At 39.3% G+C, this 13,014-nt stretch overlaps 1 protein-coding gene across 1 annotated transcript in view; it reads left to right on the forward strand.

Annotated features, from left to right (window-relative positions):
• CADM2 (cell adhesion molecule 2) overlaps window positions 1-13,014 on the forward strand; it is a 368,234-nt gene that overhangs the window by 41,622 nt on the left and 313,598 nt on the right. Inside the window, exon 2 of the mRNA XM_045286248.1 lies at window positions 11,836-12,008. Within this exon, the coding sequence (XP_045142183.1) occupies window positions 11,836-12,008 (173 nt within the window). The remainder of the gene's footprint in view (window positions 1-11,835; window positions 12,009-13,014) is intronic.

Consider the following 13,014-nt stretch of genomic DNA (forward strand, 5'->3'; position numbering starts at 1 on the left):
GGAAAGTGGGTAGGGAGAGCATCCTGTCTTTCCCCACCTCCACCTTTCCACTCTCTCAGGTTTCTTCCATTGAGAGGAAATGCGCCTTATCTACCTGTCCTCTTCCTGTGGGCTGGAGAGCTACAGAGAGAAATGTACTGCCACCTCTCGTTTGTATTTGGAGTCCTGTCACCGTCACCCTCTTGGCCTCCCCTGACCCATTTTCAGCTAGCAAATATTTATTATTGCATGTCAAGGTTAATCAGTTTTAAGGAAATAAAGAGTAGGAAGAACCAGCCTTTTACAACTATAGGTCTATTTTTTTTTCCTGTTTTTTATTAAGAAAAATGTTTCAAACCATGCTAAAACAATACTACCACTAGGCAATACTAGGCAAGAACATAAAAAAGCCATAAAGCAAAGTTTCCTGGGATATCAGAAATATACACTGAATCATAGAATATGCAAATTAGTTGAAATGAATTCAGAAAAATGGATAATTAATGACTAAAAAGAGAAGTGTGAGGTATACGATCTCACTTTTTAAATTTAATAATGATATGGAAATGATCATCCACCCACAGTACAACTTTCTTCTGGGTCAGCCTTTATTTCCTCATCAAGAAGCAGCTCTACTTCTAATCTATAACAGTAAACGACATCTGGTTTTGATATAACGTTATATAGAAAAGTAGGTGATCTATTCATGGTCATCCTGTAGGTCCGTTGAAAACAATGTGGTGCTGGTTACACAGTTTCCGGGGCCTGCTAGGAATGGCCTGACAAATGGATGATCGCATTGTGGCAAAGGAAAAGGGGCACAGTATCTATAGGAGAATTGTGACTTGGTGGCCAGGAGCTGTGGAAGCCACTGTAAACTGAAAGAGCCTTTTGTCAGGAATGAGAGGCCAACAAAAGACTAGGGCCAAGCTTTGGGGACACCAGAGTTTCTGCTCACTGAGTTGGGAGCAGACGGGGCTATTCACAATGGCCACAGGATCTGGTCTACAGGATTGCAACTGCTACAGCGGCCAATTTGGCACTGTGATGTTCTGATATCAGGAAGAGAAAGCCCTTCCAACCTTCCCTGGCCTTGCAAGCCCCACTGCCCGCCAGCTTTGTCGCTTTCCTGCTTTGGCCTGGCAGCCACAGTGGATCACAGGTCTCCCAAGTGCTTCCTGTCTCTATGGAAACTGGCAAGTAACACCAGGCTGACAGCCACGCTCCACAGTGGTTGGGCAGAGAGGGGGCACAGAAGGTGGGTAGGGTACCAGGTGTTGGACTCTAGAAGGCAGACTGCATCCTGAAGGATGTAGTCAAATCAAAGGAAAATTACATGATGTATCAGAGTCTAGGAAAGCATATAAAGTTCTTCGGGCGACCCTCAAAAGTATGAAACCAGAGAGCAAAATGATGAAACAATTCTAAGCATCTGAAAGAAGAGAAAGCCATCCAAAAGAAGAAACATTTTTCACCTTGGTATCAGTCTTAATTTTTCCTCTAGTTTCCTTTCTCGTGCGATAGAACTTCCTTTGAGCTTCTCTTGAGAATTGGGAACATGTATTAACGACCTGTGCTGTTCAATTCAATAGCCTTTAGTGTGCAAGAGGCGTTTCAGTCCACACAACTACTGAGCCACAACTTTCACATTAGAATGTTATTTGTTTAGAATGCCTTCCGTAATTTAGTGGAAGTAATAGCATGCTGTGTGTGCATTTAGATCTATTTTTAGACTCTAATTTAAGCACAAGAATGATTTTGAACCTTGGACGACATAGGTTCTTTGTATAAATACCCTCATCCAGTTGATGGACCAGATGAAAGAGGGGCGGGGGCTGGGGGGGCGGGGAGAGGGAAAGAAAAGAAAGAGCATGGCAAACTGAGAATAGGTGAGGGGCAGGCCTGGCAGAATGGAGTCTTCACCTCTTTACTGAATTTAAAACTGCGAAGCCTGTTTCTGTGCTTCATGTGAAGTCTGGTCTTCAAGTGCCCTTAACTTCTTTTGTGTCTTTTTATACATTTGGCATGTTTGCTTTTCCCCACCAGGATACAATAGCACGTTAACATGAGCATGATATTTGCATTTAAATGGAGCTCTGTTGAGGACACAGAAACATCTATAAATAATTCCAGGCATACTCTATGTTATTTGGTTCAGGTGACATTATTGCTGTGTAATTAAATTATTTTGTAGACTGAGTTGACAGTTTTTGTGGAACATAATCAAAACCTAAAAGAAAGGTGTAAAATGTGCTGCATTGTTTATCTCCTAGAAGTTTATAAATTCTTATTGAAAAACCCGCATGTGAAAATTCCTTCACAGTTTCTCTTTGTGTGTACTTCTTCGCTGTTTTAAACATCTGATCCGTCCCTTCAAAAAGTTTAGCTCATTTTGAGAAAGAAAAAATAATAATAATAATGAGAAGTCACAGTTGCTGTGAAATAGCCCTCAAAATTTGATCATTTACCCTGAAAAATCACTGACTGTAACCCACTACAGCTTGGGTGTGCAAAGCATCCCCCTCTGCCTGTCTGTCTACATCTACCTCAGGTGATTATTACTCTCAGTAAGTAAGCAGTCATGTGCAGTGTGCACTGATCCACTGTGGTGACCCATATTTAATCTTCAGCACAGGGAGAGAGATGGAGAAAGCCACTGCTTCCTCTCATCATCCATTTAAGAGCTAGCAAGGTTTGAATGGTGTCATTTTTAGAAACCGCTCCATGCTCTGGGTCCAGTGTTCAAACACGCATCTGTGCCTGCCTGCTCTCGTTCAACAACGCTGATAGCTCCCAGATCTCTCGTCACTGCTTTGCTCATTGCTTTTCTATTCTGGCGGCACGTCACAGTCTCTCACTAAGGTCAGGATCACTGCAGCCGTAGGATTTGTTTTCTGTCATTAGGTGATGGGGTACTAGGTCCTTGGCACTCAGGCAGGGAGGGCTTGCATGAAACACGTGAGAGAAAGACAGCTCTTACCTAACTGAGGGGCACTGGAGTCAAAACAGTTCAGCTGATTTTGAACTTGGTAAGTCCTAATATCAACAAAGAAAAATTTAGAACACTCTCACCCTGGATATGAAATAGATGGAATCTGTTAAAGGAATAGTAGCAACTGCTGCCTCCGATAAAGTCAGAGTCACGAGAGTCATATTTTTCAATATATTGAAATAGTCTGTATTAAGACATCCCTTAAGACCATAACTTAGCCAATTATTCCTGTAAAATGAATGAAACTAATCTAAAGGGTTCTCAACTATCAGTGCTCCTGAAAGGAAAATGAACTGGGCACCATAAGAAAAACTAGCAACTGAAAATCGCTGGCTCCACAGTGCTAATGGCTCATTTTCCAACTGTGCCTCATCCACAAGTGAAGGTCCAAGAAGTTTTGCTCCATCCTATCAAGGTCCACTCTACTTTGAGGAGGCGCCTATTGCCCGGTTGTACTTTGAGGGCATTGCTACTGGCTGAGCTCATCTTCTCCGACTCTATCTGCTACCTTCATTGATACTCATGAAGATGCAGTGGCGAATCTGCCAGAAGCGGGCGCCCTCTAGCCGTTTCCTTGTCTGTTCTTAGTGTGGAAGCTCTCTGACAGCGGTCCATCCTGGATGAGCTTGCTTGTGTTTGAAATGCAGGTGATGCAACGTCCAGCATCATTGGCACACACGGCTGCCACAGTGCAAGAAACTGACAGCTTTTCTACATCGTGAAAAGGGAATCTATTTGAAAAAAATGGTGTGCAGAGACGGAGGACAACTGTGAAGAAAAATAGACTCGAAATATGTAGGGAAAAGTTCTTCCAAAGTATAATCATACTGCTGCAGAAACAGTTAATGAGATATCAAAAGAACGGAGTGATGCTGAAAACAAAAAGACAAAATAAATTGTAGAGAGAAACTCCAAACCATAGATATTCGGAGTTACTTGTTCAATAATGTGTGCTAACAAGTAAATCTTCAGGGAAAACCATTAATTTGTCATGTCTGCCAATTTTCATGGTAAAAAAATATATTCCTGCTGTGATCAATTTCAAAGTACTCAAGTCTCAATTTCAAAGTCTCGGGCAAGTTGAGAAAAGTTGTGCCCCGTTGCCCTCATGAGACAGTGAGCCAGCACACTGCTGAGATTTATTTGAATTTCACAGATTCTTTCTAATATTAAAAATAGGTGTTGAAATACTTAAGTACGTCCGTACAGGTTTGGTTCCAAACACCATCTCCTTTTTACCTAAGGTACTCAGGATTAATCTTGCTTTATTTCTGAAGGCACTTTCGTGGGATAGATAGGAAAGCAAGAGTTCAAGACCTTACTTCTCTACCATGTAATATGGTGTTGTTAGCGGTGATCCAGTTGATTCTAACTCTTAGCAACCCTTTGCACAATGAATTGCACCATCCTGGGTCATGCACATTTGTTTCTCTACCTGAGCCACCATTGCCACCATGGGCAATCAATCTGGAGGGCCTTCCTCGTTTTTTGTTGTCCTTTTCAGGGGACCTGTCTTTCCTGACAATATGTCCAAAGCATGTAAGACAAAGTCTCGCCATCCTTGCCTCTAAGGAACACTCGGGTGTTACTTCTTCCAAGACAGATTTGTTTGTCCTTTCACATTTTTAATATTCCGCTCCAACACCCCAATTCAAATGAATCGATCAATTCTCCTTCGCTCTTCCTTGTTCAATGTCCAACATTCACATGCATATGACGCAATGGGAAATACCATAGCTTGGTTCAGATGCAGCGTAGTCTTCAAAAAGCAAGGCTTCTCCACACTTTAAAGAAGTCTTGGGCAGCAGATTTACCCAATGCAAAACATTGTTTGATTCCTTGACTGCTTCCAAGAGCACTGATTGTGGATCCAAGCAAGATAAAATTCTTGACAACGTTAATCTTTTCTCCATTTATCATGACATTACCTATTGGTTCAAGTATGAGAATTTTAATCTACTTTGCATTGAGTTGTAATCCATACTGTCTTGATCCTCATCAGCAAATGCTTCAAGTTTTCCCCACTGACAGTAAACAAGGTTGTGACGTCTGCATACCACCGGCTGTTAATTAGCCTTCCTCCGAATCCTGATGCCACTTTCTTTGTATGATCCGGCCTCTCTGATGATTAGCTCAGCACACAGACCGAACACGTACGCTGAGAGGCTGTACTCTGTCGCACATCTTTCCTGATTGTAAACGATACAGCAGCCCCTTGTGCTATTTGCAGGTTCCTTCAAACTTCAATGCTCCAATTATTTGTGCAGTTTACAGTTAAAAAAAAAAATTATCAAGGGGACATGGGAAAAGGAGGGTAGGGGAGGCAGGGAGGGATAGGAGTAAAATGAGGAACTTATGCCAGGGGTTCAAAAAGAAAGAAAATATTTTGAAAAAATGATAACAACATATGTACAGATGTGTTTGACCCAATGGGTTTATGTATGGATTGTGATAGAGCTGTAAGAGCCCCCAATAAAATAAAAAAATTTCTAAAAGCCCCCCCCAAAAAATACAGTGAACCCTCGTTTATCGCGGTTAATCGGTTCTAGAGCCCTACCGTGATAAATGAAATTCCGCGAAATAGGATTCCTTATTTGTAAATCAAATATTTTCGTAGTTAGAGCATAGAGGACATGAAAAAACACCCTTTAGTCACCATTACACTCGTATTACCCAATTTATTAAACGAAAAAGGGAAAATACAGTAAAACATTTTGGACGTTACAATTATCATTTATTATTTATTATATTATTTATGGCATCAAGCGTGTACAGTATGAGCCAATCAGTGGCAGTAATGACAGAGCATGCGCTGTTACGCAAAACCCGCGATAGAGTGAAGCCGTGGAAGTCGAAGCGCGAAGTGGTGAGGGTTCACTGTACATATCAGGGTAAGTGAAAAGTATTGCTACTATGATTCCAGTTTATTCGAAGACATTTTTTGATTGTCTAATTAGGCCTCTGAAATCATTGGCTGTCTGTAGACAGGTTCACTTAGTTATTTGCCATGGACTTAGGATGACTTCAAAAACAGGTCCCATCAAAGCAGGCTATGAAGGGACTCTACACGGCCGGGGAAGTTCAAGGCAGAGCAGTCATCTCAGTTAAGGTGACCCAAATTTGGGGTTCCAAAGTAATCATCTCAATAGAGATTTTAGAAGGACATGGGATGACCAGATGCTTATCATTTTTTTAAATTTTAAGTAAATTGAAAACCCCATTGGTGAGAAACAGGCCAGGGAATTTGCACCAATAATTTTTTTTTCTATTACTCTAATATATTTGCTCATTATTCAAGTGTAACAAGGGCTGCCCTATGGAAATTTCATTGAAAATTCTGCTCTTTCTACGCTGCAGCCTGCTTTAGTTTCTCGGACTTATTTTTGTTCCTAAAGCTCAAGAAACATTGCAAAGAAACATGATTTGAGATCCATGAAGATGCCCAAACTGCTGTTTGACATGATGTAAAGTGAAGAACGCAGATTTTTGTGTTTTGGTCTTTTGCAGAAGGTTGAGAGAAGGGGAAGCCCTCCTACAGAAATGTACTGGTTTAGACCTAGAGGAAAGGCTTCAGGAAGAAATGGATTCACATTTTGGTATTAAGAAATGTGTCTGTGATATCGCAGCAATACATTTTTAGTTACCTTTAGATTGTCAAAGGATGCAGTGCACATCTTTTCTGTTTTTACATTATGCAGAATCCCTTGTTCCACTTGAAGAGTTTCCTATTTATGTCTGTGGGTAGATTCCACGTGAGCACAATCCCCATTCTCTGAAATGTTATCCACACTTTGCTATGATTTACACAATTGAATGCCTTTTCAGAGTCAATCAAGCACAGAGACAAATCTTTTTGATATTCTGTTTCAGCTATTACCCACCTGATATCAGCAATGATATCTGACCCTCTTATTAATTAATGCTTCCATGAAAAAGAACAGAGTTAAAAGATGTATCCATTAGCCATTATGTACATTACCGTGAAAGTCATTTACATCACCTCATGCATAATTCATTCATCATAAGTGTTATTTTTATTAGACACTGGGGACTTGGTTCCGACTCATAGCAACTTTCTGTACATCAGAACAAAACACGGCCTGGTGCTGTCTTTACAATTTTTTGTTTCCTTTTAGCCTTTTGTTGCAGCCACCCTGTAAATCCATCTCATTGTGAGTCTTCCTCTTTTTCGTTGACACTCTACTCACCCCCCCCTCGCCCCCCCATAATTAGATTTCCCACCATTTATTCTTATTCTTATTTGTTTTGGTTTGGTTTTTGTTCTGAGGTACCTGTGGCTGGACTTGGACCGCAAGCCTTCAGTTAGCAGTCAAGCAGTTACCCATTTACACTGCCCAGAGAGCCAAAACTCACCTAGTGGCTATTGAGTTGATTATGACTCCAGTAAGCCCATCGGACAGATAAGCACTGGGCCCGTGGGGTTTCCAAGGCTGTAAATCATTATTTGCAGAAGCAGACTACCATATCTCCCACTGAATGGCTTGTGGCTTCAAACCAGCAACCTTTTGGATAGTAGCTGAGCACTTAACCACGGCACTACTAAGCTCTTGTATCCTTTTCAGGGACTTCCTTAAAAAACATGACTTCTCTGAAACCCAGGATGGTGATAAGTTTAGCCAGAGGAAGGTCATCTCGAAATAATGTCTTGATGACGCGATGAAAACACTTTAGAAGTCTCTAATACAAACAAACCAAAAATCAGGTAAACTCTAAAACTAGCACTGTACCATACACAAATGCCTTTCGCGTTTGCTCTTGGCCATCATGCTCTTGCCCAATGTTGCTGACAACTTGATAGAACTCCTTAGCAGTCTTTTCTCTCTGTACCATGGCTCTATTTATTCATACAAAGCATGGAACATAGTAACCTCCTCCCCCACAAAAAAACCCCCACACAAACAAATATGGCAACAACGAAAAAGCAAACCCATCGCCATCAAGTCAGTTCTCGCTCATTGTGACTCTAGACAACTGAGTAGAATTGCCCCCTTTGGATTTCCAAGACTGTAAATCTTTACAGGAGCAGGCAGCCTTCTTTCTCTTATGGAGTGCCTGAAAACTTTGAACTGCTGATGTTATAAGTGTCCAAAGATAGTTATTGAACAAATCCTTCTGAGGAAAAATCCTTAATTTGTGCAGAAATCAAATAGGAGCCTTGTCAGACCTCCTTTAATTCCACAAAGGAAGAGATGAATCCACTCCACATCCCCTCAAGGCTGCTTACACCTGAGAGAGGTCAGACATCTCTCCAACCTCTGTCCTTCTTGACCATCATCTGACACTAAGCCTCCCCCCCTCAGCAATCTACTTTTCTTCTAGGTCTGAAAATTCTTGTAACGGCCACATGGAATTCACAAGCATCACCACCATTAGGGAGTTTATTAGAGAAGCTAATAGGTTACAAAATATTAAGATTAGAGTTATTTTGTACACAACACTCCTTCTCAACCATGTTGGCAGTCATGTTTCTCTGTAGTCCTTTGCCTCTCCCTCACGTGGTCCTTTCATCTTTGCCCTGCCTGTGGAAATGCTACAAAGCTCCTTCAGCACTGTTAAATATCCCACAGGTACCCTACTCTTCCAGACAGCCTTCTGCCCCAAACACTCAGCTTTACTCCTTCCATGGGGCAAGAAGCCCTCTGCTGGGAGTCACTGCCTCCAAGTGATTCCTTTGTTCTTTCCACTGGTTTCTGCATGGCTCTTCTGCTGCTGCCTCGTGATTGTGGTGTTATGGCCTCTGGTGCCTCTGGTATCTCCACCACTTTAGATAGGGATCTTGCTTGTGATCCATTGTTGGGTCTGTTTTCTATGTTTGTTTGTTTCTCTCTCTTACTGCTTCTGAGATGGCTCACACTTTTATACCCAGTGGAATGACAGAACTGACCAATTCCTTCTCAGTGTTGCACACCCCTTATTTGCAGGATCGAACCCAGTCATTTGGTGGGGGTTACAGAGATATGGATAGAAGAGCTATTCCAAGTGATTTCACATCATCTCAATTTAGTAACATACAGACTTGTGCTATTTGAGGAAATTAGTAATTTATTCAGGAAGACTCTGATATTGAACTAGATGGTGACCTTGAATTGCAAGGAGTTCTAAGAATGTTGCCGCCTACTTGATGCTCTCTCCAGGTTATAACCAGAAGCAAAAAGACAACTCAAAGCTTTCAGAAGTTTGCCTACAATACAGCCTTGTGAATTGATTTTAGAAACCTCATATCCTAAGGGTGTTTAGGATTAGTAGATTCTCCACACCAGTTTTCACTCTATTGGGGAAAACTAAATTATTTGCCTGAAGGGATTTTCAACTTCACCTTTCAGAGGACTGAAGTCATAATACTTTTAAGCCAGAGCCAAGGGGGAGAGAAAATGGAGGGAAGTTGTCCTAATTTGCTACCTAGGAGGAAGGACAAAGTGTTTTGTGCTAATGTGTATAAAGTATCTAAGTGTGAGATACCATAATGAATGCTTTCTTTTTCTTCTGTGGGCCAAGAAGGAAAGCTTGAAGTAACTGTCAACAGTAAATTCTATGTAGGATTTCAGGGCAGTTGTTTTTGACATCTACCCATTTGATTTTAATGTAACTGAAATGCAAGAGGAAGTATTCAACCTGGTATGCCACTTAAGTTTCCTTGGTAAGATGATTACCCTCGCTCTCTTTTTTATTGTTGTGGAAGTCACATGTAACCAAAGAGTGATAAAGACGCTAAGACCCAGCAGCCTCTGTGCAAAAATAAGAATAAAAATGTTGAACTTTCAGAACAAATTTAAATGGTTCATTGACTTTGTTTCACCATGGGAAAACTACTTAAACTCCCAGTGTCAGTTTGCCCATCTGTGAAATGAGAAGGATAATATTTCCTGATGGGGATGTTTTGAAAATTATTTTTCAAATGTGGTGGATGGCATTGTTGCAAACATTGCTCTGTTTGCCCACTTCTTTAAAGGAGCAGACTGCATTGTTTATGTACCAGTTGATAGTTAATATTCCATCTGGTTTGAATGATGTACATTTATTAGTGTTTATGTGCTTTGTATTATTTAAAGCATCACCTCCACCCCCACCCCCTGCCCCACCAGGTTGTCAATATCAGGGGCACCAAGCAAAATATCCAAAATGATTCTGAGCTTCCTATTTAAGAGCTGCTAACCGGATGCTTCTGGTAATTGCTTCTTCTTTCTGGTTTAGCTCAACTTTTCTCTGATGTCATTTTTTTTTTTTGCCCCACCTCCCTTCACAAGATTGATAGTTCTCCATGTTTTCTCTGCTAAAGGTCACCTCTGAGCTGAAGGCAAAACACATCCTACTCTGGCTCCTGTTGACTTTCAAGTCAACGATCAAAGAATCTATTCCAGACATCTCCTAACCTCAATTAAAAAACTCCACCCTAAAGATTACTGGGAGATATCCTGGGGAGCTGCCATAGTGACTCTAAGAGTTTGGCATGGACGAGACAAAGCTCCTGATATCAGATTCTTTATACTTGATAGGCTTAATTATGTAATGTGGTCATGAACCTCTGTGCTTGTGTCATTGAGGTCTGGAAAGAAATTTCCCCCTTCAGGCTCTTAAGATGCCAATCAACAGGCTTCTTGGTAATAAGATTCCTTACGCCCATAGCTCTAGCATAACCTCAAGTGGTGCTTGTAGTAATGATAGAACCATTACAAAACTAAAGAAGAAAAGAGGAATATATTCCATGGGTGTGATTAAGTCATCATAATATTCTTGCATATGTAAATTATCCTTGACTTAATGAACTACCTTGCTCACATCATAGTATTTTAACTTGACTCTAGCAACCCATTTTTTACCTGTACTGATCATTGACAGTAGCTTAAATGGAGCTCATTCCCAGATCTTCCTGCAAAAGTGGAATTCATGTATTTTATTTGTTTTTTTCTGTGTGCATTGATTTAGTGCCTGGATTTACTATTAAAAGTGTACTTATTAAGTGAAGTTATTACATAAATGACTTTAATAAATTAGCATAGTACTTAGAAAGATAAAACCTGATTAGGTACTCATATATTCAAATTGACAAGGGTCATTCAACATATATGTGTATATATGGAATATATAATTTCTCTTTATAAAAAGAGTATTAATTCATTGCAGAAATCAAAGGAAGGCAACTATATCTATCTACCTAACCTTAATCACTTGGATTAGACCAATTACTTTAAGATTTTGATGCATATTAAAACAGATGAAAATATTATAAAGGATATGCACATTCTTTTATCCAATATATATATTATTTAAAAAAATAGATGCACCTACAAGAAACCTTGGCAGAAACATTTTTTTCCCTTTTTCAGAAATTATGTATAAAATTCTAGAACTTATATTGCACTGACTTTATTTAGAATCATAAAAGCAACCAGGGATGTTTTTATGTAACCTCCACTGCTTTACCATACTCTCAAGCACAATTCATCTAAATTTATTCTAATGTCTTATCTTCAAAGGTGATCTGGTGCAGTACAATACAGTTAGTGAAAGGTGAAGGCAAATGAATGACTCTCATTCTACTATTTGATGAATGACTCTCATACTACTATTTGAATATAAATTTTAATATGCATTTAGGAGGAGAGGCCAGTTCTCTAGAACAGGTAAGGAAGTATAGATAGAGTATAATGGTATGTCGATGCTGTTATCCTCTGATGGAGAATTCTTGGTGAATTTTTCAACGTTTTTTAATGTATACTTAGGTTGTTGCTGTTTGGTTGTTTAATAGTTTGTGTGTGAGGGTGTGTGACTGTGAAAAGCTAAGTCCAATGTGGATTCGAAAGATCTTGAGGGAGTTAATCAATTTATAACTTTCATTTCATTAGCCTTTTCCCTCATCCCCTTTTAGGCAGCCAAGGGCAGTTTCCACTGACACAGAACGTCACGGTCATTGAAGGCGGAACTGCAATTTTGACCTGCAGGGTTGATCACAATGATAACACCTCCCTCCAGTGGTCAAATCCGGCTCAACAGACGCTGTACTTCGATGACAAGAAAGGTGAATGTACTTTCTTTCTTTTTAATCCTATTCGGAAATACCTAATTATAAGGAATTTATTTTTCAGAGATGATTCAAATTATTCATTTTGATGAACAGCCTGCTTCTGCTTGTATTTAAACACGTTAAATATGAAATATTTTACTTTGAAAGTCACAAACACTAACGATAGCATATGTCAACTTTTTAATAAAATAAAGAGTTCTGATTTTGTTCCAAAAATAGTCTTATGCCTTCTCCCAAACAACCTATTTCTTACAACTATTTTAGGAAAGTTCATAATTTCATTCTCATGAACTGAGTTTGACAATGAGAGTTCTAGAAAGGACCCCTGTAATGAAGTGTGTGCTTGGTGCCATAGAGTCAGTAACCAAAACTTTGTAAACTAAACTGAAATGTAGAAAGATTGATATTTGATTGAAGTCAATGCGCACTTCATCAATTAGCAGGAACTTGTATTGGATGATAAATGATATTTTATTTTACTTTTCTTTAGAGAAATGAGACAATTCACATTATATCATTCAAGAACACATTCTAAACCTGTACACTGTATTTCTAAGTGTTCACTATTATTTAACAGGTGGTGAGATATCTGCCTTTCAGCTATTATTAAAATATCAAGCTATTGATTTAAATAAAGTAAACGGATATAGGATATAAATATCTATTTAGATATCAGCTTTACATCTTACTCTTAAAATCTGTGAATCTGTTTTAAAAATAATAAAATAATTTGAAGTCTTATCTTTACATTAGAAATATAGGTCAAAGTACAGTCTAGTAAATCTCATCTAACTTGATAGTAAATATGAATTTACTATATTTGTGCACGGCATGGATTTCATTCTTTAATATAATTGTAAATTGTATCTTTGTCTAATTGTAAATATGATCTTTATTTTAAAATTTTTAACACATAATAAAGGCTTGCTCAGCTATGTATACATTCCTTTGACAAATATTTGAAGACTCCACTGTTACCTAACAGGTTGGTGGTTCAAAC

Source organism: Echinops telfairi, unplaced genomic scaffold (genome assembly GCF_000313985.2).
Source record: "Echinops telfairi isolate 266 unplaced genomic scaffold, ASM31398v2 ScPeMD7_6;HRSCAF=24_1, whole genome shotgun sequence".
Lineage (NCBI taxonomy): Eukaryota > Metazoa > Chordata > Mammalia > Afrosoricida > Tenrecidae > Echinops > Echinops telfairi.